The sequence below is a fragment of the Onychostruthus taczanowskii genome, unplaced genomic scaffold (assembly GCF_017590055.1).
Source record: "Onychostruthus taczanowskii isolate IOZ18803 unplaced genomic scaffold, ASM1759005v1 scaffold56, whole genome shotgun sequence".
NCBI lineage: Eukaryota > Metazoa > Chordata > Aves > Passeriformes > Passeridae > Onychostruthus > Onychostruthus taczanowskii.
In genome coordinates, this window is record NW_024503235.1 from 4,934,035 (window position 1) to 4,959,211 (window position 25,177).

Below are 25,177 nucleotides of genomic sequence, written 5' to 3' on the forward strand. Positions count from 1 at the left end.
AATGCACAGGCCTTGATTTAGGTCTTGTTGTGGAGCTGATGTCCCCAGGTGAGACTTTGTGAGGAGGAAAGCTTTCATTTACAGAATTCATTGGGCAGAGGACTTCAATCTTTTAAAAAAATCAATTATTATCTTTTATCCTTATTGACATATGGATTAAAGGAGTGAATTTGCACATGCAGCCTGCCTGTATCCACACAGGCCATAAAATATCAGCCACCTCCTGGACCAGCCCTATCCAGCCAAAAGCTGATATTCCAGAAAGGTACCCAGGATTTGCAGATTTCCAAAGGAGCAGAATTTCCAGCGAGGCTGAGGCTTTAATGGCTACGCTGGCTCCAGAAAACACCAGTGAATATTTCCCTGGAGGTCACCAGTCCTTTGCTTCCAGCCCTGATTCCTGGATTTTTTCCCTTTGCCTGGAGAGCTTCAGGGCCCTTTGCTCAGTGTTTCATCTCCTGGCTGCACCACTGGGACATTTCTGTTCCTGCCTCACATCTCATGAGATGTCCAGGCAGGAAATCCCTGGGGATGTCTGTGATGTCCCCAGGAGCACAGGGACAGCACCCAGGGATGCTCAGCCCTCCAAGGGCCCTTGGGGTATTTTGGGGATGTGCCCATCCCTGTGCCCTGCTCTCCCAGCAGGGAATTCTGCTGGAGTTTTCTGCCAGCTGTGCTTTCCAGAGGAGACTCAGGCTGCTGGAGCTGCAATAACAACAAACTCTGCAGCCCTTTAAGGGCTGGGGGAATGCATTTAATACATTTAATTTAATATATTTTATATATTCGCATGTGCAGCTCCCTCAGTGCTGTCAGGGGCTGATTTAAGGAACTGAAAATGAATTTATTGAAGGCTCTGGCTGAGCAGTCTGGAGTCTGGGAAGTGTGAGTGGCACAGAGTGTGAAATGGGTGTCTCCAGCCAGCAGGACCGTGTCCTTTCCTCCGCTCTCTTTAAATTAAAGTGGAACTCCTCATCCCTCCTGACCTCCAGGCAGAGGCAGCAGCAGCACTCAGAGCTGTTCCAAACATTTTGTCCAGAATTTCTGAGGACACTGGAAGCAATCAGGAGCCTGTGAGAGGGTGATGTGGGTCTGAAGGAGGACAGAAAATAACTGGAAAAGGGAATTTGTGTGCCAGCACTGCCCCTCATCCCAGCTGACCCCGAGCAGCAGTGAGACAGGGGAAGGGAAAAGCTCTCCCCGACCTTCCTGAAAGGGAAAACAGCTTTTTCTTATTTCCTTCCTGCCCAGAAAACAATGCAGAAGCTGCTGAACCTCCTTTAAAGACCCTCTTGGAGGCCACAGTCACAAAGCTCCACTGCAGTGGAAGGAGAGACACCTCATTAAAGAGGCACCTTTAGATCTGCTCCAGAAACACCAAATCAAACAAATCTCTACAAACCAAATTTCCAAGGCTGTTGTTCCCATCAGCTATTCATGTCCCTCCCAACAAAAAAAAAACCAAAAAAAAAAAACAAAAAAAAACCCAAAAAAAAAAAAAAAACCCTCATGGATTTGCTTTAAAATAATAAAAAAATAAATTTTCCCCACAGTTCTCTAAGCCAAAGGAACAGCTTTGCTTCCAGTGACAGAAAGACACAAAAAGCAGACAATTAGTGAATAAGGGGAAATATTTATAGCATTTTCTGTTGCAAAAGTTTTCCCAGTTCTTGGAACACAGACATGGATTTTCTAGAGTGGGAGGGGTGGGGGGTGAGGTACATTTTAACCAGATAAAGCTCCTCATTAAATACAATAATAACAATAAAATCCCATTTAACTGCTTCCAGCCTACTGGAGAGTTTAGAGCATTAGATCATGCTGGAGAGATCTAGCCCAGCCAAAACGAAGCCAGCTCCACAGACCTCCCCCCAGAGCTGATGCTGAAGGCTAAAATTAACTCTGGAAAGCTGATTTCTAAAAAAGCTCTGTGTTTGTGCAAGCGCAGCCCGGCAGGAGGGAGAGCTGCAGTTCTGCACTGCCAACCCCAGCCAGCCCAGGGAGGAGCCAGGCCCGGACAAACCCCCCAAACCAGCCAGAAACACCAGCTCTGCACCTCCTGCTCCTCTGGCTCACCTGTTATGAACAGGAGTTTGAAATTGCTTTTAGAAATCACCGGCAGGGACATGAGCAAAAAAATTGGATTTTCTTCCTGCCCTTGCTGGTGATTTTTTAAGCGGTCTCAAACTCTGGTTGGTAATAACTCTCCATCACCGGCTGATGAGAGTTTTTTAGTTGGTAATGACTCTCCACCACCAGCTGATGCTTTTGTCAACACACAAAGAGCTTTTACCCCCCATTCTTCCAGAGCTCCCAAAGAGCTTTTCTCCCATTTCTGGGCAGTCTGAGCACGCCCCAGGGCTCTGCCCTTCATCCCTCCCAGCTCTTCCAGAGCTCCTTGTGCCCCCCAACCAGCTTTTGTCCCATTTTTGGACAGTCTGAGCACGCCCCAGGGCTCTGCCCTTCATCCCTCCCAACTCTTCCAGAGTTCCTTGTGCCCCTCAAACAGTTTTTCTCGCATTTCTGAGCACACTCCAGGCTCTGCCCTTCACCTGTCCCAACCCTTCCAGATCTTCTTGTCCCCCCCAACCAGCTTTTGTCCCGTTTTTGGGCAGTCTGAGCACGCCCCAGGCTCTGCCCTTCACCCCTCCCAGCAAAGAGCCGTTCTCATGCAATTCCAAGTCACTATCATGCAATCATTTATCAGTAAATCCCCGATCCAGTGGAGTCCTGCCCATTCCATGCACCCTTGGGCAAACGGGTACTTTGCCACTCAAATCCCAACAGAGTGTTGATGATTTTTGTTCCGTGGAAGGAAGCATTTCCATGCTCCCTTGCCCATGCCAAGCAGAAGAAGGGAAGTGTCTGTTTGCCATGTGCAGCCAGAGCTGACAGATCGTGACCTTCAAGGGAGCAGAGATGAAGAGCAAAGCAGCCAGAGAGGTGGTGGAGAGGATGGTTTGATGCCATCATCCTGGGCAAAAGCCCTACAGAAGCATGGTGGGAGTGAGGTGAGGTGATGGGAGAGGCTGAGCGGGCTCAGCTCTCCAAGGGAAACCTCGGAACGAAGTAAAAGCAAGAGGAGACGAGAAAGGAAATGAATCAGAAACAGCTCCAGGATGGGAGGGAGAGGAAGAACCGTCGCTGGGATGTGCAGCATGAGAATCTGGCCTCAAACCCGGTATCACTTCCCGTTCTGCCCCAGTGCCAGTGACCCCCAGCACGTTGGCACCCAGAAATCCCCGCCAGCCTTCCCAGCAAAGCCACCAGCTCCAGGCACTGCCCGCCCTGAGTCACTTCCCTTGTCCTGCTCTGTCCCTCTGGGCCAGCACAGGTGCCACAGAGCACGCAGCATGCCGTGCCCTCCCCACAGCCACGCTGTGCCACTGCCTGGGTGACACCGGCTCCTCCTGGGCTTCTGAGCCTTCCCAGCTGTGTCACCCTCTGACACTGATGGAGCTACACACCCCGATGTGCCCAAAAGCATTGTCCAAAGGCTCCCTGAGCTCAGTGTCCCTGACAAGCTGTAACCAAGAATCCCAGCCCCACACTTGCTGCTGCCTTATCCCAAGAGCTGCTGCCACCAGAGCTTTGTCCAACCCACAGAGCCAGACCCCTACAAGAAGTTAAAGGCACCTCTGGCCCATTTGGAAGGTCCCATTCCCCATTTCTCTTGGAACAGGCTTTTATTTTGCCTGTGTTTTGCTCACTGACACCCTCGCTGAGGCCATGGCAGAGCACACCTGGTGGCATTGATGGCTCGATGTCCTGGCATGGAGGCCTTTAGGGAAAAGGTCCATTGATGTGATACAGAGAATGTGGAAGCCACATGCAATTGCAGAGGATGAGAATGGGCAGACCTGGAGAGCAGCAGCAGGAGAAGCCCCCCAGAGCCTGGATCCAGGGGCTCAGCCAGGAGCCTGGAGCTCCTGCTCTGACTCTGGGGTGGTTTTGCCCAGAAGGCCCTGCCAGAGAAGCTGCATTTCAGGATTTTTCCCTTGGAGAAGCACAAGGAGGATGGCAGGGATGCTCTGCTGCAGCTTGGCTTAAGGCAGCGCTGCTCCTCTTGTGGAAACACCAACCAATTTCCAACTCCCTCATCCCCCTCCCTCCAACTCCAGGGCTCTGGCAGCCCCTGGGAATGCCTTCCCTCGCCCTTTGCCGGTGCCCCCAGCAGGCTGGCAGTGCCACTGCCCTGAGCAGAGGAGCTGGGAGCTGGCTGTGGCTTACCTTTGGTTTTAAAAGCAAAGTTACAGTACTTGCAGACGTACGGCCTGACGTCTGTGTGCGTGCGAATGTGTTTCTTCAGCATGCTGGGTTTCTTGCAGCGAATTCCACACTCCTCACAAACATACTTCCCTCTTCCACGGCCTCGCACATACACATACTCTTCGTTTGATTTGTACCTATGAGCAACAGGTGGTGTGATAAAGGGGAAAAAAAAAAAAAAGAAAAAAAAAGAAGATTCCCACCTCAACAGAAGAAGTCACAACTTTGCTGGGTTAGTTCAGAGTGTTATTGACACCACAGGTCTTGGTTGCTGTTTGGTAGCTCTGGGTAATTAGGCTAAATGTGAATTATCACCCAAAGCTCGTGCCCAGCTGCCTCCAGACACATCCAGGATGTTCTCATGTCCTGAATCTGCTGCTCTGTGACCACCAAGAGCCCAAAGCTGAGCTGCTCACGGGGACACCCCACTGTGCTGGTGTGCCCCATCCTCAACCACAGACCGAGGCACCCAGGCCAGGCTGGACAGGGCTTGCCCAGGCCAGGCTGGACAGAGTTTGGCCCAGCCCAGCCCAGCCCAGCTGCCTCTCCCTCCCTGCCATTTAAACCATGCCCAGTCTGCCTCTGCAGGGTGCTGGGAAAACATCCCAGCCAAAGCTCCTGGGACACAACCTCCCAACCTCCCACCAGCCAGGCCGCAGCGAGAGCCACCTGAGATGTCACCAATGCCACGAGCCCTCCTGTGAGCCCTGCACAGCCTGAATGAGACACCCAGAATGGACACAAAGAGAAGAAAACATCCTTTTTTAAAATAAATAAATTGTGCTACCACTAAATGTAAACACTGCAGACTCCAGGCTCTTTTATCTTTGGCACAGGATCACGATTTAGGTTTACCCAAGAGAATGAGATTGGTCATCCTTCCTTCCCATTACAGATTTGATTTTCTGTCCAGGCATTAGTGCATGGGGAAGGCTGCAGGATGGGGGGTTGAAAAACTCTTATAAGACTGAGACAAATCTTTCAGCCTCCTGCTGCTCAGCAAATGAAGGCTGCAATTTCCTGTACTTGCAGCATAAGAAGAATAAGGTAACACCAAATTGCTCCCCTCAGATCTTAAAGAGGCCAAATTTTTGAAGCATGGCACTTCTTGCAAGTCATTTTTCTACCCAGGAGGAATTAAATCTGGTCTTCAGAAATCTCCAAACATCCACCCTGGAAAAATCAGGCTGTCTAAAGCCTCTTAATAGGAGATCCAAAGGCATCCAACACCATCAGTCAGGTTTTAGTGCCTTCCTAGTGAAGCCTATTCCAAACCAGAAGGGTGAGAAAACAGCAGCCAGACTGAGGAGAAACTTGAACAGAAACAGCTGCACTGGAAGGGATTGAGCACTTCAGTAAGTATATATAATAAATACTAAAACTTATGTATTTATAATGTAGAAAAACAAGGGTCATTTAAAACTGAGTAAAAAAACCACACAAAGACCTGCCCAGAATTGAGAGGATGGGAATGGCATGGCCTGCACCCACGGAAACCCCTCCCAGCTGCCTCTAGGGTGGGGTTGGAAGTGGGGGGGTCCCACTGCAGGGACCCCTGGATCTCCCCCACACTTTGCTCCTTTCCCTCAGGAAAAGTCCAGGCAGTTCCAGCTCTGTGGGGGTGTCTGGGGGAGCTGCAGCTGAAATTCAGGCTGATGCTCCTGGCTGCAGGAAGAAGTGAGCTGGGCCTGAACCCTTCCCAGTCCTGCCTGAGCCCCGTGGCTCTGTGCAGAGCTGTGGAAGGTGCTCAGAGGGGACTGAGCTGCTCCTGAGTTCAGGGCTGAGCTCACGGGTTCAGCTTTGGACATGGATTTGAGGAAAGAGAGGAAAACTGTGTGTTCAGACAGCCCCAGTCTGCACCAGTAGCACAAATCAGGCTTTGATGTTCAACAGTTTGTGTTTCTGTCCTTCAGCATCAGCAGGAGTTCCCTGGATCATCACCAGGGTCACCTGGTGGCCCAAAGACTTCATTTTATCTGCTGTGACTGAAATCACAGCAAGGCCACCCCATCATGCCATTCCCAACCATCCAAAACCCCTGAAAAAAAACCTAAAAAAATCCAGCATCAAAAGCCATCATCACAAGGTTCTCATTATCTGTCCAGAGAGGACTGAGCTGGTGCCTGGAGAGCTCCCACAGTGCCCCAGTCTCCATCCCAGTATGCCCAGTTATCTCCATTTAGCCCTAGAGGATTCCAGGGCTCAGGTTTGTCAGGGATGGTTCATGTCCCTTCTTTGCTCAGGCAATGTTAAACCATCAGAAGGAGCAAAAGGAATCAGGAATCCTGATTTTTTTCTTTTTTTTTTTTGTTCAGGTTTGTGCTGCAGGCTTCGTCCTCTGCCTCCTTCCTGCCTGTCAGTGTGCTGGGAACCACCTGGCCATTTCAAACCTGCAATTGCTCCTTTATCAGCCTTGTACTTGTACTGCCCTTAATTCCCCCCTCCCATGGAAATGTTTGTGTGTCCCTTGCTCAGCCTCATTAAAGCCATCAGGCTGCATTAAAACAGACATGTGATTGAATCTGGAATTAGGCATTGCACTTCATCTGACACTCTGCCAGGCTTCAGCACAGATATTCCCCCACAGCTCCCCGAGACCACGTGGAAAACAGGCAGGGAGAGGGGAGAGAGAGGAAAAGCAAGTTCCTCTCAAGGAGCACCAAACCAAAGGGGAAGACAGCAGGAGGTGACGGTGCCATAACCCAGAGAAGGCTCTGCAGATGCCATCTGCCTGCTCTGAGGGCTGCAGTAGATTTATGGACATAATTCGATCAGTGTGATCTAGTTTCCCTGCTCCTGTGCCCATATGATTTACATCAGAAAGACAAATCAGGCACAGCTCACTCTGTGTGAGGATTTACCCCGGCACAGGACCTTCCCTGCTCCACAGGGTTTGCTGCGAGCAGGTCCTAGGGATAGCCACAGCTGGGTTTGTGGCAGCAATCTGGGCTTGTCTTCCAGAGCCCTGAGGAATTCCTGATCCCATCCTCAGCAGCTCCCAGCCCTGCAGTGCCACGCTCCCCTCCACGCTGGAATGATTGGGAACGCGGGGGTTAATGACCATCATGAGCCCAGACACTGATTTAGGGAACAGTCCTTTCAAACACACACACAGAAATCAAAATGCAGCTCTTTTATGCATTTTTGAAAGGTTCTTTGGTGTGTCCTGCTGGCAGATTTGGGGTCAGCACTGCAAACCCGTCAGAGCAGGAGCTGGCACAGCCTCGGCAAGGGCTGGTGTCACCTCAGCAGCACCAGAGACCTGACAGCCCCAGAATGGGCCCAAAATCCCTGTCAGGAGCACAGGAAAGCCAGCAATGGGAAAACACAAACCTGGAGGAGGCTTTGTCTCAGCTCCTTCCCTCCAGCTGAAACCCAAACCCGTGAAGCATTCGCTGCCTCGCAGCCTGGAGGAGGTTCAGTTCTCAGGATGGGCTGTTACAAATTCCTGACCATCATTTCTAGCCACAAACACTTCTTTTTTCTTCCCCTCAGTGCTGTGAGCCACATCCAAAATCTCCATGTGGCTGGAAACCACAGGATAAACCCTTGGACAGCCAGCAGGGAGGAAGTTTGGTGGTTGGCAGGCAGGGAGGCAGAGCAGGTTTCTGGGGGACTCATTGCTCACGGCTGGCCTGAATCACCCCTTCCCTCTTTGCTTCCTTTTTCAAGGTTTTTTTTTAAATTCTGCCAGAATTTTACCCTGCCCTGTAAAGGCTTTGCTGATGTGACCTTGCTGGTCGCAGCCTTGGCACAGTGGTTACATTTTAATTATTAAAATTTTAAAAATTAGCCTTAATTCTGTGAATTTTCATTATTTGAAGCTCGATGCTCTATCAAAGAACACCCCTGGAGGCTTTCACAGCAACTGAAGAAGTATTTCCTCAACTGGTTTTGACATTTGATAAAATCCCTTGTTTGCTTTTTGGATTTTGGGTGTACAGGAAGAGGAATGGGAAATCTGATCCCTGTCCGGAGCTGCTGGGTTTGGTTCCCTGGCAAGTGAACCGAGTCCAGCTCTGGAGATTTTGCCTTTGGTGTCAGATTTTGGGTTTGTTGATGGCACATTTCATCTGTCACCAGGCTGCCCACTCATCTGGCTTGGCTAAATCCTTGGGATTCCTGACAGGCTGCTCTGGGATTAACTGATCTCATTTCTGCTTTATGTCTCCTGTAAAATTTGCCAGATCAGGGATAAATGTGCAACTCCCACAGTGCCACTAATTACTTCTCATTAATTGCCTCCCTCACAGCTCCCTGGTACAGAGATGACCACTCTGAAGCTGAGTGTGCAGCAGAATTCCTCAGCCCTTCCCGTGGAACCCCTGGGGCTGAGGATGTCACACACAGGTGTGTCCTCAAGGCCAGACACTCACCCTGAGAGGTCCCCAAGCTCCAGCAGGGCAATCAGAGGGATTTCTTTACAAAGCCCACACCAGACAATGGCATTTCCAGGTCTCTAAAAGCACCATGAACCACTCCAGCATCCCAGTTTTCCAGACAGGGATGTTGCACCCAGACAAACACCGCAATTCCAGAGCAGTACAACAAAGCTGGGCAGGGACCTGGGAGGAGCTGGCACAAGATCTGCTTTTCCCTGGCTGGAACAAAGGATCCTTACGGCCAGAACCAGCTGCTCTCCTGGGAAACTGCAGGGGAGGGTGGCAGCTGGGGGAGCCCCAGCACCAGGGACACCCCACGGGGTGCAGGGGTGACTGTCACCACTGGGGACACAGACATGGGGTGAGGGGGTGACTGTCACCACTGGGGGCACAGACATGGGGTGAGGGGGTGACTGTCACCACTGGGGACACCACCACAGGGTGAAGGGGTGACTGTCACCATCAGGCACACACCCAGATAGTGAAGGGGTGACTGTCACCACTGGGGACACATCAACGGAGTGAAGGGGTGACTGTCACCTTCAGGGACACAGCCATGGGGTGAAGGGGTGACTGTCACCATTGGGGACACAGCCACGGGGTGAAGGGGTGACTGTCACCATGGGGGACAGAGCCACACAATGAAGGGATGATTGTCACCATTGGAGACAACCCATGGATGAAGGGGTGACTGTCACTATCAGGGTCACCCATGGGGTGAAGGGGTGACTGTCACCATTGGGGACACAGCCACTAGGTGAAGGGGTGGCTGTCACCATCACTGTGCCCTCAGTCAGGATTTCTCTCCCGAAGGATGTCCAGCCCTCCTGGACTCCTGGATTTCCCTCTGAAGGATGTCCAGCCTTTTTGCGCTCCTGGGATTTTCCTCTGAAGGATGTCCAAACTTCCTGAATTCCTGGACTCCCCTCCTGGAGGATGTCCAGCCCTCCTGGACTCCTGTGCCCTTCATGATGGCTTCCCAAGGGATTGTCACAACCTAAAATCTGCTCTTGGGGTACCCAAGGTGGCAGCTCTACTGTTCCCTCTCCTTCTGCACCACGACTGCAAAACCCAGCAAGAAACCCTAAATCCATGAATGAATGGGATAAATGCATCCTGCTCACGGCCTCTCTGTGGGAATTCAAGCACAGATAGGAGGAGGAGGAGGAATTTTATGGCATGAAAAAAAAAAAAACCCCAAAAAAACCAAAAACCAAAACAAAAAACCCCAAACCAAACAAAAAAAAAAAAAAAACCAACCCAAAACAAACAACAACAACAACAGCAATAACCAAACAAACAACAACAAAAAAAAAAAAAAAAAAAAAAAAAAAAAAAAAAAAACCAAAAAAAAAACCCAAAAAAAAAAAAAAAAAAAAAAAAAAAACCCAAAAAAAAAAAAAAAAAAAAAAAAAAAAAAAAAAACAAAAACCCCAAAACAAACAACAACAACCAACCAAACAAAAAACCCCAAAAAACCAACAAAAAAGAACAAACAAAAAACCCCAAAAAGCAAAAAACCTAAACCAAAATTATCACCCAGGCCCAAGTGACCCCTTCTGCTTTTTATCCTGTCCCTGGTGGGTCCCCACAGCTCAGACTCTACCTAAGGCAGTTTTCCACATTTCTCTGGGAACAATGAAGTGGGAGTGTCCCCACAGCGTTCTCCTCGTGCCCACAGCTCTGCCAGCACGGCCTCGGTGGCACTGGGGCTCAGAGGGACATTCAGCTCCTCTGAACCATGGCCAGGGGTGGCCACGGCACTGCCCAGAAGCAGATCACTGATTTTCCAGCTTCCCTACAAACGTGGGCATGGGCAGAGTCCATATTTCACTGGGAAACCTCACAGGAATTGCTGCCTGGAGCATTGCCCTGGAGCAGGCAGAACACCAGGACAGGGTGGGGCCACGGAAATCTCTCCTGATGTGCTCCCATCACTGTGTTCAGGGCTGTTTGGGGTTTTTTTTTCCACTTCAAAATCCAAATGGTGCCAGCAAACCATAAAGATTGGGAGAGGACCAAGCTCTGTGGTGAAGGGGGTAGATGGAGAGGTGGATTTGGGAGGAAAGTACGCAAAAAGTGAATGGTTGTGCTGAAGGACAGACAGGAAAAGGTCCAGGGATGGGGTGATGGTCTGGAAAAGGGCATGGCATGGTCAGGATGGGGAGAGGTTTTTATGGACAGTTATCCTGGGAGCTGCAGAGCGAAGCCAAGGAGAGGAAAATTTCAGCTCATCGTGAAAGGAAGATGGACAATGTCCTTGAGGAGGTGTCCCCTGCACAAATGTGAGGATTTAATGAACGTTCAGCCTCTAAAGCACCTCCCTGGACACTGCCTGCAGCTGTAAACCCACCCACAAGGCACTGCCACCTCTGTCACACACAGGGCTGCCTCCAGAGGAGGTGAAACCACAGAAAACATCCACCAACAGCCCAAACCCACACAAGGAGCCTTTCCTGGGGTAAAAACACAGGAAGAGGACTTTAAATGGCATTTCTCCATTTTGGTTTGGAGGAGCACTGTGGTTGGAGGATCTGTGAGTGCAGGAGCTGCTCCAGAGGAGCTGTTCCTGATCCCTGATCCCTGTGCCTGATCCCTGATCCTGTGCCTGATCCCTCACCTGTGTCTGATCCCTAATCCTGTGCCTGATTCCTGATCCTGATCCCTGTGCCTGATCCCTGATCCTGTGCCTGATCCCTCACCTGTGTCTGATCCCTAATCCTGTGCCTGATTCCTGATCCTGATCCCTGTGCCTGATCCCTGATTCTGTTCCTGGTCCTGCTCCTGATCCCTGATCCTGTGCCTGATCCCTCACCTGTGTCTGATCCCTAATCCTGTGCCTGATTCCTGATCCTGATCCCTGTGCCTGATCCCTGATTCTGTTCCTGGTCCTGCTCCTGATCCCTGATCCTGTTCCTGATCCCTCACCCTGTGCCTGACCCCTGATCCTCTTCCTGCTCCCTGACCCTGGAGCTGCCCCTGCAGGGGTGTGGGGTGTCCAGGAGGGACCCTGAGTGCAATGAACCCAAGCAGAGCCAGCAAGGGCTGGGTGAGGATGGAAAGCTGCAAAAGCGGAAAAAAACCAAAACCAGTTCCGTGCTCCTCCTGTCAGTGTCATGCCTGAGCAGAGGACTGATTCAGTTTGGGGCTGTGGCACCTTCTGCTCTAACAGAGGTGGAATTACAGCTCTGCTCATTAGGGCTGCTCCATCCTCCCCGTGCTGAAATCATTTAATTGTCATATCCATGCTGAAATCATTTAACTGGCACTGCCAGCCACTGCACAAAACCCCCAAAACACGGGCAGCGCCACAGTGGCCCAGACTGCAAACCTGGCTCAAATGCAATCAGAGGGGAACAGGCAGGAAAAATGCAAGTGCAGGGCAAGGTGAGAGGATTTCAGTGCAGGGTGAGTGTCCCTGCCAGGTGCTCAGCCTCAGCCACCAGAGCGTGAAGAAACGCGGGGCTGCGCTGATTGTGTGCACCCACTAATTAGTCCCTGTCGGGTTTCCCCCATTAAACCCAATTTTGGGAGCAGACAGGCAATGCAGGAGCATCCCCAGCCTCTGTCTGAGGGCTGGGCTGAGTGTCCCTGTCCCCAGATGATGCCACACAACGACCAGAGAGCTCCTGCAGGGCCCCAAAACCCAAACTGAACCCAAACTCCTGCAGAGCCCCAAACCCCAAACTGAACCCAAACTCCTCCCCCAGCCCCTGCAGAGCCCCTGAACCCAAATGAACCCAAACTCCTGCAGTTCCCCAAAATCCAAATTGAACCCAAATTCCTGCAGGGCCCCAAAACCCAAACTGAACCCAAACTCCTCACGCAGCCCCTGCAGAGCCCCCAAACCCAAATTAACCCCAAACTCCAACACCACAGCGACAGGAGGAGGGAAGAAGAAATGCAGCAAAGAGCTGCTGCAGGATTTGCAATGCCGGGGAGGTGACAGTGGCTGCCTCCACCTCTGCAGGCACATTTTTGATGGTTTTCGGATTTTTTGAGGATAAATCAAAACTGCAAAATTGTACATTGTCAGACTAAGCTGATAACAACTCTGGACTAATGCATTTTTGAAATTAATCATAGCTACACATAGCTGTGATTAATTGCTATAGCAATTAATAGCTATAGCATCAAAGAGATATTTTAAAATATATATTATAATAATATGTTTATAAATATATAAATATATATTATTACAAAAGATATTTTAAAATATTTAAAATATATATTTTATATATACTATAATATATATTATGTTATAAATATAATATATTTTATAATAAATATGTATTATGTATATCTATATATACTTTATCTATTTTCTATATTATTATAATATATACTTATGTTATAAATAAATATATTTATAATAAATATGTAAACATTATTACAAAATATTTTAATATGTTTTACATATATTGGATATTATTATATTTTTTATTTTACAATAGCTGCATCATAGCTATCTTTTTGAAGTTAATCATTTAGCTAAACATAGATGCACCTACACTCTAATTTCATAAAATGATCTTATGTGAATGAAGCATGCTTCCACATGCTATGAAAGTCCAACAAATGTGCTTTGTTTAAAATATTCAGATTTAACACCAGATCTTTAATTTGTGATTGTATTAAATATCTCTGTATTGTCCTTATGCTTACAGTGTCCAGCTGTGCCAATACCTGCTCTGTTCACTGGTAAGGATAATTTCTCAGTGTAATCCAGTTCCTCCAAACCAGATTTCTTCCACAATTACATTCCCAGCACATTTAATTCCATCTTTTTCCTTTTCTTTGTGGTGGTTTTGCCTCCCCAGCAGCAGTCAGACAGGTTGGACAAGGCACAAAAGTTCATATTTGAGAACTCACCCTCAGCCCTGGGCACTGCTCCAGCAGCTGCCTTGGAAGATCAAACAGAAACAGAATAAAACACAAGATAAAAAAAGGAAAAAAAAACAACCAGCGACTCATCCAGCTGATTCATAAAATATTCATGGGGGAAGTCTGGCACAGAAATCCCCACAGATGACGGGTCTCACTCCAGTTCTGTGCCCCCCCAGGATGGATTGGCCACCTTCCAGAGGGGTGACAGCAATGACTGGGGGTGACACGGCCACGCCTGGCTCTCCACACAACTCCTCTGCAGCCCTCGCTCCCGGTGCTCTCACTGCTCCTCGAGGCCACTGCTGCCAAATTAAATTTGTTTAATTCCAGGCTGCTCTTGTCCCTCTGTCACTCATCCTGCCTTTCACTCCTGGCCTTATTCCAGGCTTTATTCCCAGCACTCTGCCCTCCCTGCCGGCTCTCACTTCGGGGCCTCTGTGGCACTTGTTACCCTGAAGAGATCCTAAATTTCCTGAAGAAATTGTTCAGGATTGAGGTCAGTAATGGAAACAAATCCACAGGAGGTCCCAGAGCTGCTGCAGGGCTAGAGCCCCTCTGGAGCCAAGCTGGGAGAGCTGGGGGTGCTCCCCTGGAGAGGAGAAGGCTCCAGGGAGAGCTCAGAGCCCTCGCAGGGCCTGAAGGGGCTCCAGGAGAGCTGCAGAGGGACTGGGGACAAGGATGGAGGGACAGGACACAGGGAATGGTCTTTAAGCTGGTGGAGAATGGATTTGGAGGGGATATTGGAGAGGAATTCCTCTCTGTGAGGGTTGGGGACAAGGATTGCCAGAGCAGCTGTGGCTGCCTCTGGATCCCTGGCAGTGCCCAAGGCCAGGCTGGACATTGGGGCTGGGAGCACCTGGGACACTGGGAGGTGTCCCTGCCCATGGGACTGAGTGAGATTAAAGTTCCCTTCCAACCCACACCATTCCATGATTCTAAGTGATGTCATATTTCCAAATTTCTATTAATTTTTTAACATCAACATATGCATTTTATCATGAATGTTTCTAATCCCTGCAAGGGGGAATGAGGAGCCTTTTGGCACTCATTGAAGTAGGTGCAACATGAACTGCAGTCAGAGTGACAGAACACGGCACTGGAATAGAATTTATTTGAATCAGAGCTTATTTTAATAAAATTAGGGACTTGAAGACCCTTCCCCTGACCAAGTGCTCCTGCTCACTGGTGCTGGTGGCCATGGATCCTCCAGGATCCTTGTGTTTCCTCACTGTCTGGCCAGAGATCCCCTTAAATACCCCAAGTACTCCCAGAGACTGAAGGGAATTTCCAGCCCTAATTTGTGTCAAATTTGTCAAGTATTTCCTAAAATGACCCACAAGCATTTCCCTGGTGCCTCACTCAAGTAAACTTCAAAAACTGCAACTCCTTTCTCCCAGGGGTGTAATCCATGGATTTGTGGTCACTTCCAGCTTCCCCTCAGCCTCAGCCAGCTCCAGCAATGCTGATCCTGTTGTTATTAAGGGATGGAATAGGAAACACTGATTTTTCTGTACAAATGAGCCACAAAACTGGCTCAGACTGGACCTCTCCTCTGGGCTCTGTCTGCTTTGTCACATCCTTTTGTTTCCCTCCTGTCCCCTGGGGGCTCAGCTCCTCTTCCTGGAAGTTTTGCTGGAAGATTTGGCCAGGATGCTCTGGCAGTGACCTCCTGCCTGTTCCCTCCCACTGCTCCCTCAGCTTTGGGAGCTCCACGGGAGCTCATTTTGAGATGATGAAAGGAAGGAAAACTTCCTCTCCACCAGCACAGGCTGGAGAAGCTCTCCTGGGGGATTGTTCCTCTCTGAGAAGGGGCTGAACCCACCCCAGAGCGGCCCAGGGCTTGGCAAGGGGTGCTGGTCAGGATCTGTGTTTATCCCCAGCATTTGTCCCTTAGCAACAGAGACCCAAACATTTTAGAGCTTCCAGCAGCTCCAGCCCCACAGGGAATATTGGATTTCTCCTTTTCCATGGTGCCAGGAATACCCATCCATGGCCTGGACATCCTAAGCCCTGCCTATTACTCTCAATACCCCAATCCCCATCCAAGGGCCGGCCCCGTGATGCTCTGCAATAACAGGAAGGGCCTGGATTTTGGATGTGAACTTGGTTCCTGTATGTGATGGAACAACTCCCTCAACACAAAAACTGGATCCCCAGACACCTTCACCAGCCAGCCTGGACAACCCCACTGCCAGTGCCAGGAGAAGCTCCCGGAGAAGCTCCAGGAGAAGGTCCAGGAGAAGCTCCAGGAGAAGGTCCAGGAGAAGCTCCAGGAGAAGCTCCAGCAGAACCTGGTGATGAGCAGCAGGATGATTTTCCAGGAGAAATGGCCCCCTTTGGGATCTCAAGCCCTTGCCAGGGTGGGGCTGGCAGCAGCAGCCAAGCCCTCAGAGGTTTCTGGGGATGTGCAATTCCCGAGGGGCTGGAGCACATCCCTGCCCTCGCTGGCACCATCCTGGGAGCTCCCCACCAGCTGATCCTTTTGGGATCCATCCTTGGCTCTGCTGGAATTCAGAGGGGAATCAAACAGTTCCACAAGTCTGACACCTCCCCAGGCGAGGCCCAATTCCCCAGGGAAAGCTCCTAACAGTAATTACAATAATTAATAATGATAGGCCGGGTTTATTTCCACAGAACCGGAGCCAAACAGCCTCTGGCTCTATTGAAACATGGCAAACAAAACCAAGCCCAGCTTCCCCATCCCTCTTTTCCTGAGACAACAAAACTCTACAACGGCACAGGAGAGACAACCTGAGAACCAGCCGCAAAAAAATCCTCACAAAGTACAAAAAAAATATCAATTTCTGCTCTGTTCTTGCCCTCATCACCACTGGGCATTGATGGCTGATGAATTTCTGATCTCCAGATATAAATACCACTGACAGAATTCCCAAAGCCACTCAGGTTATTACAAGCCCTCGATACCCCAGAGGATCTGATGGATTGGGCTGGGATTATCACCTCGGAGCAGCCCATCCCATCTACCTTCCTCCTGCTCCCAGCACCCGGGGCTGTAATTATTGATGAAATTCTGTACCTTGCTCTGGTGGAGACAGAAATGCTCCGAGCCTCAGACACAACCCAGGCCCTTCCCCATCCCTCAGACTGGATCCAAGACAAACCAATTTGTAGGAACTGATTCAATTATTTCTCATTTCCTGCCTCCTGTCAGAGCCAAGCGAGGAAATGAGGACTGATCCCAGGGAGGCCTGAGATACCATCAGTCCCTCTGGACAGCAGGAGCTGGAGGATAGAAAGTTTTGTCCTACAAAATTCCAGATCATCTTCCAGAGAGATTCCAGGTGAGCTGGGGGGGGGCTTTTCCCCTCAGGCTCTCACCTGGTCTAAGGGAATGGGGATTTTAAGCCCTACTCATCCTCACTGGTACAGAGGAAGGACCTGGGTTGTGGAACACCTGGAAGAAGGCACTAAATCATCAGTCCTGCTGAATCCATGAGCACCAGGATGGTCTTTTAGTACAGTCACAATGTGGGTCCCAATCCAGGCCTGGACACAGAGGCTACGGGCAGGGCTGGGCACAAGCTGGGATCACCCATCCCAGAGGAACACTTGCCTGGATTCCTGCCAGGCTGGCACCTCACTCCCTGCCCTGAGAGCCCCTGGCTGGCTCTTCCCAATCTGTCCAAAATCCCACATCCCTAAGGACCATCCCCCATCAGCCACGGGGTCTCCAGCCAAGTTCCAACCCCCCACAGGTTTTCCAGGGGCTCAGCCTGGGGGTGCCCTTTCCCACCTCGGAGCTGGAGTCACAACTTCCAGCTGCAGATAGAATTCGGCTGGGATTTCCTTGATTTCCTTGATCTCTCTCAATTTCCCTCAAATTCCCTCAATTTCCGTCAACTTCCCTTGATTTCCCATGATTTGCCTCGATTTCCCTCAATTTCTCTCTATTTATCTCGATTTCCCTTTATTTCCCTCAACCTCCCTTGATTTCCCATGATTTCCCTCAATATCCCATGATTTCCCTCGTTTTCCTGATTTCCCTCATTTTCCCGATTTCCCTCAATTTCCCTTGATCTCCCTCGAATTCCCTCGATTTCCATCAACTTCCCTCGATTTCCCCCAATTTCCCTTGATTTCCCCCAGCTTCCCACTGCTGCTGCTGCTGCAGAAGCTGGGGCAGCCCAGGCAGGAGACAATCCAGGCCTGGACACAGAGGCTACGGGCAGGGCTGGGCACAAGCTGGGATCACCCATCCCAGAGGAACACTTGCCTGGATTCCTGCCAGGCTGGCACCTCACTCCCTGCCCTGAGAGCCCCTGGCTGGCTCTTCCCAATCTGTCCAAAATCCCACATCCCTAAGGACCATCCCCCATCAGCCACGGGGTCTCCAGCCAAGTTCCAACCCCCCACAGGTTTTCCAGGGGCTCAGCCTGGGGGTGCCCTTTCCCACCTCGGAGCTGGAGTCACAACTTCCAGCTGCAGATAGAATTCGGCTGGGATTTCCTTGATTTCCTTGATCTCTCTCAATTTCCCTCAAATTCCCTCAATTTCCGTCAACTTCCCTTGATTTCCCATGATTTGCCTCGATTTCCCTCAATTTCCCTCTATTTCTCTCGATTTCCCTTTATTTCCTTCAACCTCCCTTGATTTCCCATGATTTCCCTCAATATCCCATGATTTCCCTCATTTTCCTGATTTCCCTCAATTTCCCTTGATCTCCCTCGAATTCCCTCGATTTCCATCAACTTCCCTCGATTTCCCCCAATTTCCCTTGATTTCCCCCAGCTTCCCACTGCTGCTGCTGCTGCAGAAGCTGGGGCAGCCCAGGCAGGAGAGCTGGATCCTGCTGGATCCTGCTGGATTTTTCCCTTATTTCCCCCAGCTTCCCACTGCTGCTGCTGCTGCAGAAGTTGGGGCAGCCCAGGCAGGGGAGCTGGATCCTGCTGGATCCGGCTGTTCCCTGCTCTTCATCCACCAGGGAAAAGCCACAGGGACGGGGCTGGAGTTGCATTCCCGGGATGATGATGGTGATGATGATGATGATGATGATGATGTGTGAGGAGCTGAGAAGAGCCAAAGCTCTGGAAAGGACCTGCACTTCAACCCCCTCAGCTTTTCTCCGGGAACTGAGGAACGCTCCATACCACAATTAGGGAGGAAAAACCTAGAAAACCCACAATGCCATTTTCCCAGGCATTTCCCTGCAGCTGAACCCAATAAAACCCAGCCCAACTCTGTCTTAGGGCAGAGTTTTAGCTGGTCCATTAACTGATTGCTGTGCAGAAGGTTCTGTGTATGTAATAATATTAATAAAATTATTATTATTAGTAGTATGATGTTAATAATATTGATATTATTCTATATTATATAGAATATGAAATATAAAAATACCATCTCACACATTTAATCCCAACTGGAACAAAAAAATATATAATTATAATAAAAATAGAATAAATTATAGTTTTAAAAATTCAAATTCAAATTAAATTAAATAAAAATAGAATAGAATAAAATAGAATAAAATATAATAGAACAGAACAGAACAGAATAGAATAGAATAAAATAAAAATTTTAAAAACTATTTAAAACAAATGATTAATTCAATAATCTATTAATTATTTCACTATTTATTTCATTATTGATGATTAAATTTTACTATTAAATAAATAAAAATGAAATTAATTTAAAAGCCAAAAACTCCACAGAGCATGGATGCAAACACACCATCGGCAGGGAATTCTCTCCCAGGAATTTGGAAAGTTTCCCATGGAAACCTGGCAGAGGCAGCACACAGAGAGCAGAGCACGCCTGGGTTTGTGCAGGAGGCTTTGGAGGAGGGGGACAGGATGAAAAATAAATATGGAAGTCCCCCGAGAAGCTGCTGGGGGCACTGAGGGGCTGTCCCTGGGAATCTCTGGGTCCCAGCTGTCCCAGCAGTTTGTGCGGATTGCAGCTCAGTTCCAGGGCATTGCATCCCTGCTGCCTCAGTTTCCCTTCCCAGGGCAGCCACAATAACCCCTAGGGATGGGGAGATCCTGGTCCCCCTTCATGGTCAGCGGCCACCTGCATGTGGGTTTGGGCAAGTTTGGCTTGCAGAGAAAGCCCAGAGTAACAGGAGGAGAGGAAACAGCCTCAAGTTGTGCCAGGGGAGGTTCAGGTTGGATATTAGGAATAAATTCTTCATGGAAAGAGTGGGAACAGCTGCCCAGGGCAGTGGTGGAGCCCCTGTCCCCTAAAAGCCACCAGTGGTGGCCTTGGCAGTGCCAGGTGGACTCAATGAGCTCAGAGGGATTTTCTAACCTGACATTTCTGTGATTCTGCAATCAGGGGACTAAAGGCCATCCCCCTGGATTTCAGGAAACCACTTCCTGCACTAACACTCCAGGATATTCCCCTTAAAAAGTAAGAACCTGGGACATCTCCCAGTGCCCTGCCCCAAACTCTTCCTCTCTATTTTGTGTGTGCAGGGGAATCTCAGAGGTGCCAGGATCCCATGGTCAATTCTGCTGGGATTAAAACAGATCCAGTTTTAGCTCCAGAAAGTTACAAACCCAGCATCCTTGGCTGCCTAAAGCTGCAGCACTTCTCTCAAGGCAGGGGGGGACACACAGGTCACCCCTCAATGTCCCCAACTGGGACATGTGGCTTTGATTCAGACCAACATGGAGCTGCCAACAACCTGGGGTCACCAACCCAGCTGGGAATTCCCTGCATGGATCAGAGGGACTTGGAGCCATCTGATCCCAGGCACAGCTCCCAGAGCCCTGCTCCAGGGGTGACCTCAGTGCTGGAGGCCCCGCTGGCTCCGGTGACACGAGTCACCCTCCCTCAAGGAAGGCAGGAAGGCCGTGCAGACAAAAATATGCAAAAATAAGCGGCTGCTGTTCCTGCTGCCACGTCCTGTGTGCTCCAGCATTCCTGGCAGAGTGGGAATGGGAGAACCAGGGGCTCCTGAGGGAGATGGGGCAGAGTTAGGGACTGTTTTAGGCTGATGCTCTTCACTGAAAGGAATAAAACCTCCCCAGGCTTCAGCAGACACAGCCAAGGGCATTTCATGGTGGGATATCCCAGAGAGTTGGGCTGCCAACAGCACCAGGGCTGGGAGTTCTCTCCTGGGAGAGCCCAGCTGCAGATCCAGCACTCACAGAACCTCCTGGAGATCAGGAATTCTCCACTGGGAAAGCCCAGCTGCAGATCCAACACTCCCGGAAACCTCCCAGAGCTTGGGAATTCTCTGCTGGCAGAGACCAGCTCAACAAATTTAGCTCAAGGTCCAGCACATGAGGAGCTGAATTCATAATAAATTATTGTAATTTGGAATACTCTGCAGCCAGACTGGCATGGGGCAGCTCTAAATCTCCCAGCCTGAGTCAATAATTCTCCTTTTTTTGTGACTCTCTGCTCTCACACACACCTCACTGTAGCTCTCAATATTGAGGGGAAAAGGGAAATATCCACAAACCAACAGCAGAGCCATGGAAAAAACATCCTCCCCTGTACATTGTGCACATCAAAGTCCACAGTGCTTGGCCTTAGTGAATTCCTGGGAAAGGAAAAACCTGCTCAGCCTCCAGCCTGAGCTCCCAAGGCTCCTTTACCTGCTGGATTTCTGCACTTCACCCCACCTGGGAGCTCCCCAGTGACCAACCCCAATCCCAGCTCTCCCACCCCACAGCAGCCCTCCTGCCAAGCACAGGGCTGTGGGTTTAGGTCCTTGCTGAGTTCTTATTCGAGAAAATTTCCTGTTTCATCAGCCCCAGGTGGCTGGCACAGCCCAGGGAAAGGCTCTGCAGATAACCCCACGCTGGGAATGGCTCTTGGGGTTTTGTGAGGAGACTGAACTGCTCATGAGAGCCCTGTGGGTGCTCCAGCTCTTGCAGCCTTCAAACCACCATAATTCTGCCATCAAATAGTTTGTTTAAATAAGAATGTCAAGACACCCACAGACGTTGAAAAGCACTGATTTAAGTGCTGATCTGAAACATATGGGAGAAGAATTTGAGCTCTGAAAGCGCCACTACTGTGCTGCTCCCACAAGAGCAGCCATGAAAAACCAGGTTGGTCTGAGGTCTAAAAGGAGCCAGAGCACCCAAAACCCAGGAAAACATATAAAATTTGGCTACATCCACCTGATTATTCCCTTAGATCAAATATACCAAGTTAGGAACAGAGACAAGGGCACCCAAGCAGTCAGAAACACATGAATTTCCAAAAAGCCAGACACCAGGTGAGCATCCCCTGGAGAGTTTGCCAAGACCCTGCCCCTAATCTGCCCCTCTTCCTGTTTAAAAACCTTGGGATTCTTCAGTCATATCTCAACAGCAGCAAGAGCAGCTTATCATCTTATGAGGTCACATTTTCTTTTTGTTTGAGGCTCTACAGAGCAAGAAACCCACAGTTCCAGCTGGGCTGGATTCGTGTTTTCAACACAAACAGGAATTCCTCCCGTGGGTCTAAAGAGGGATCCTGCAGCCCCTCCCTGCCAACCCCCTTGGCTCTGTGGGACTCCCTGAGCAGCAGCAGCTCCTGCAGGGCTGGGAAATGCCATGAAACACCTGCAGGGAGAGGTCACAGCCCTCCCCACTGCTCCAGCCTGGGGAGACTGAGCTGGGCTGGCGGCTGGTCCTAAAATCTGGGACTGAGGCTGGCTGCAGCTTTGGGGGAATCTGCCTGCAGCTCATCCCTGGGGAGCTGCTCCTCAAAAAAAGGACTGAAACTAAAAGGTAGGTAGAGAAGCTTCACCATAAAAAAAAACCCACACAAAAACAAAACAAAAGCAAAAAAAACCCCAAAAAACAAAAAAAAACAAAAAACCCAAACAAACAAAGAAAACCCCTAAAACAAAACAAAACAAAAAAAACCACCCCAAAATTAAAAAAAAAAACCTCAATAATTTTTTACATAGTGAAAAGTGACTTGGGATATTTTAAAAAAAAATAATTATCTGCAGTTCTGCCTCCAAGTTGGATCCTTGCCTCCAGCTATTCCCTGGATTTCTGAGCAGCAGCAGGCTCTGCCCAGCTCCCTCTGTCCCTGGTGGTCCTCACTCCATGTGCTCCTGGCACACCCCAGAGCCTCTGGAACCCCTGGCAGTGTCCCAGGAGAAGCATCCTTCCTTCCTTCCTTCCTTCCTTCCTTCCTTCCTTCCTTCCCTTCCTTCCCTTCCTTCCCTTCCTCCCTCTGGAACTTTTTTGGAACTTTCCTTTCCTTCCCAAGGATGAAATCCTCAACCTCCAGAGCTCCAGTTCCACCAGGAGCTCTCCTCTCCTTCCAGCTACAAACTTCGGATCAGCTGGAAAATCCTGATGTCCCAGTGCCACTGCTGGGTTCTGTCTGAGTCCCCACAGCAGGGTGAGTTGTCTGTTCCCTGCCAGACTCTGCAGAACAGGAAAACTTCTCCAGAAGTGAGATCCCGAACTGGGATGGTGGATGGCTTTATTCCCACTCCAGGGGTCCCTCTCCAGGTGGATCCCTTGTCAGTGAATGGATTTTATAGGAAATACACATACAAATTCATTTTTAAAAGACATCATTTAGCCACATTTTACTCTCAGACCTTTATCATTTCCGTAATTCCCAAGAATTCCACATCCCATCTGCCATTGCCAGGACTCTCTGGTAGTCTATACTAAAGAGAACTGAAAACCAACTCCATTGGGAATACTAAAAGAAAAAGAAACCCAACCAAACAAAAGCCAACAAAAACAACCAACAAAATAAAAAAACCCTAACAAACAAACAAAAAGAAACCACACACACAAAAAAACTCCAAACCCAAAACTAAAAGACACCAAACAGGAGTCACATCAACATCAGCCTTGCACAGAGAATTGTCTCCCCAAAATAATGTTTTTCTTATTAGAAAGTGACAAAACGGCAGTCCCAGAAGCCAGCTCAGAATGACATTCCCAGAGTCATCTTCCCGCCCCGCTCCCAGGGGAGCACGGACGGAGTGGCAGGCACTGGGGCCTGGCTCTGTCTGTTTGCACATCAGGCTCCTAACTGATTGCACAGGGCTTGGAATCCACTAAAGGCTCCCAGAAATCCCCTCCTGTGGGAAATGGATTTGTAGAAAATTCTCGAAGTTTTCAAAAGTCGAAGTTTTTAAAACACCTCAGAGTTGCCCCATCCCTGGCTCAGCAAAGGGATTAATCCAACACCCTCCCTGCCCAGGAGAGGCTGCCTGGTTGTGCAGATGTTAAGAACTGCCTAATCCCGAGGCAATCTGATAAAAAACCTTTGCCTGCTCTGATTTTGCAGGGAATTGATGTCAGTGCAGGGATGAAGTGCAAAGCCCAGGGGCTGGAGCTCTGCCAGCAGCCCGTGAATGCTCTGCTCCCAGGCACGGCGCATTATTGCAGACATTTGGCCCCTGTCACCCCCTGGCTCCCAGTCAGGCCTTGTGTCACGCCTGGCAATCCAGGATGAGGAGGGGCAGCCCAGGTGATCACAGATTTGCTGCAGGACTTCACACAAATTCTCCTGTATTGTATTTGCAGGGTCCCCCCGGCAGGGAGGAATGATGCATCTGACTCCGTGTTCTTAGAAGGCTAATTTATTATTTATGATACTATATTATATTAAAGAATACTGTACTAAACTATACTAAAGAATACAGAAAGGATACATACAGAAGGCTAAAAAGATAATAATGAAAACTCGAGACTCTCTCCAGAGTCCTGACACAGCTTGGCACTGGTTGGCCAAAGAGCCAAAACAACTCACAGCAGAACCCAATGAAACAGTCACCTGTGGGTAAACAATCCCCAAACACATTACACACATGAGCACAACACAGGAGAAGCAAATGAGATAAGAATTGTTTTCCTTTTTCTCTGAGGCTTCTCAGCTTCCCAGAATAATCCTGGGTGAAGGGATTTTTCCAGAGAATGTGAATGCCACGCTCCTATGTTTTCATTTTCAACCCCCTGACAAAGGAAAGCATCTAAAACTGCAGGGAAATGTTTTTTTCCCCAGAGAACTGAAGGCAGGTGCCCCCGTGGAAATGCAAACAAAACCCCACCAGGAGTGTTTTCAGCTGGTACCTGCATCCAGCCATTCCTGGGAGTTTGGCATTTCCCCATCCCGAGGTCAGCTCTGACCCTCAGCCTCTCTTCCCTTCTCTGCTGGCAGCAACCTGAGCCATTTTTCTCTCACTTTTGAGTGATTTTTCCTCATTTTTCTCTCCATTCCACTCCCCCCTCTTTGTTGTGAGAGCTCAGAGCTTCCAGCCTGTCCCTCACCTGCTGGATAATTGCATCTCTTACCTTCCGACCAATTTCTGCCTCTCTCCATCCCTGTCCAGCTGCCAGGATTGTCTGTCTGATCAAATCCTGCTCCTTTCCACCCGAATCCCCTCACCTGTGGGACTGAGACTCTGTGAAATGCTCCTGTCTGTTCCTTCAGCTGCTCTTGGACAGCTGAATTTGCTCACATTTGCTCCCAGCTCACGACATTTCCTCCCTGCCCACAGCCCTGCAGACCTGGAACACCACGGGCACTTCCTAGCCTGAATGTTCTCTGTTCATTTTGGTTTCTAATTCACTTATATTGAAACTAAATTCATTTGGTTTATATTTTGTATTTTAAAATGGTATAAAAATCACGTCAGCACAGAGGTTCTATCCTCAGACTCTCCCCCAAGTTGCCCTTCTCCCTCTCCCAGACCCCAAAAC

General features: G+C 49.4%; 1 protein-coding gene across 4 annotated transcripts in view; it reads right to left on the reverse strand.

Moving 5' to 3' along the window:
* Window positions 1-25,177, reverse strand: part of HIVEP3 (HIVEP zinc finger 3) — a 251,827-nt gene that overhangs the window by 16,641 nt on the left and 210,009 nt on the right. For all 4 annotated transcript variants that reach the window (XM_041417531.1, XM_041417530.1, XM_041417529.1 and 1 more), the window contains one exon: window positions 4,231-4,406. In XM_041417531.1, coding sequence (XP_041273465.1) covers window positions 4,231-4,406 — 176 coding nt within the window. The remainder of the gene's footprint in view (window positions 1-4,230; window positions 4,407-25,177) is intronic.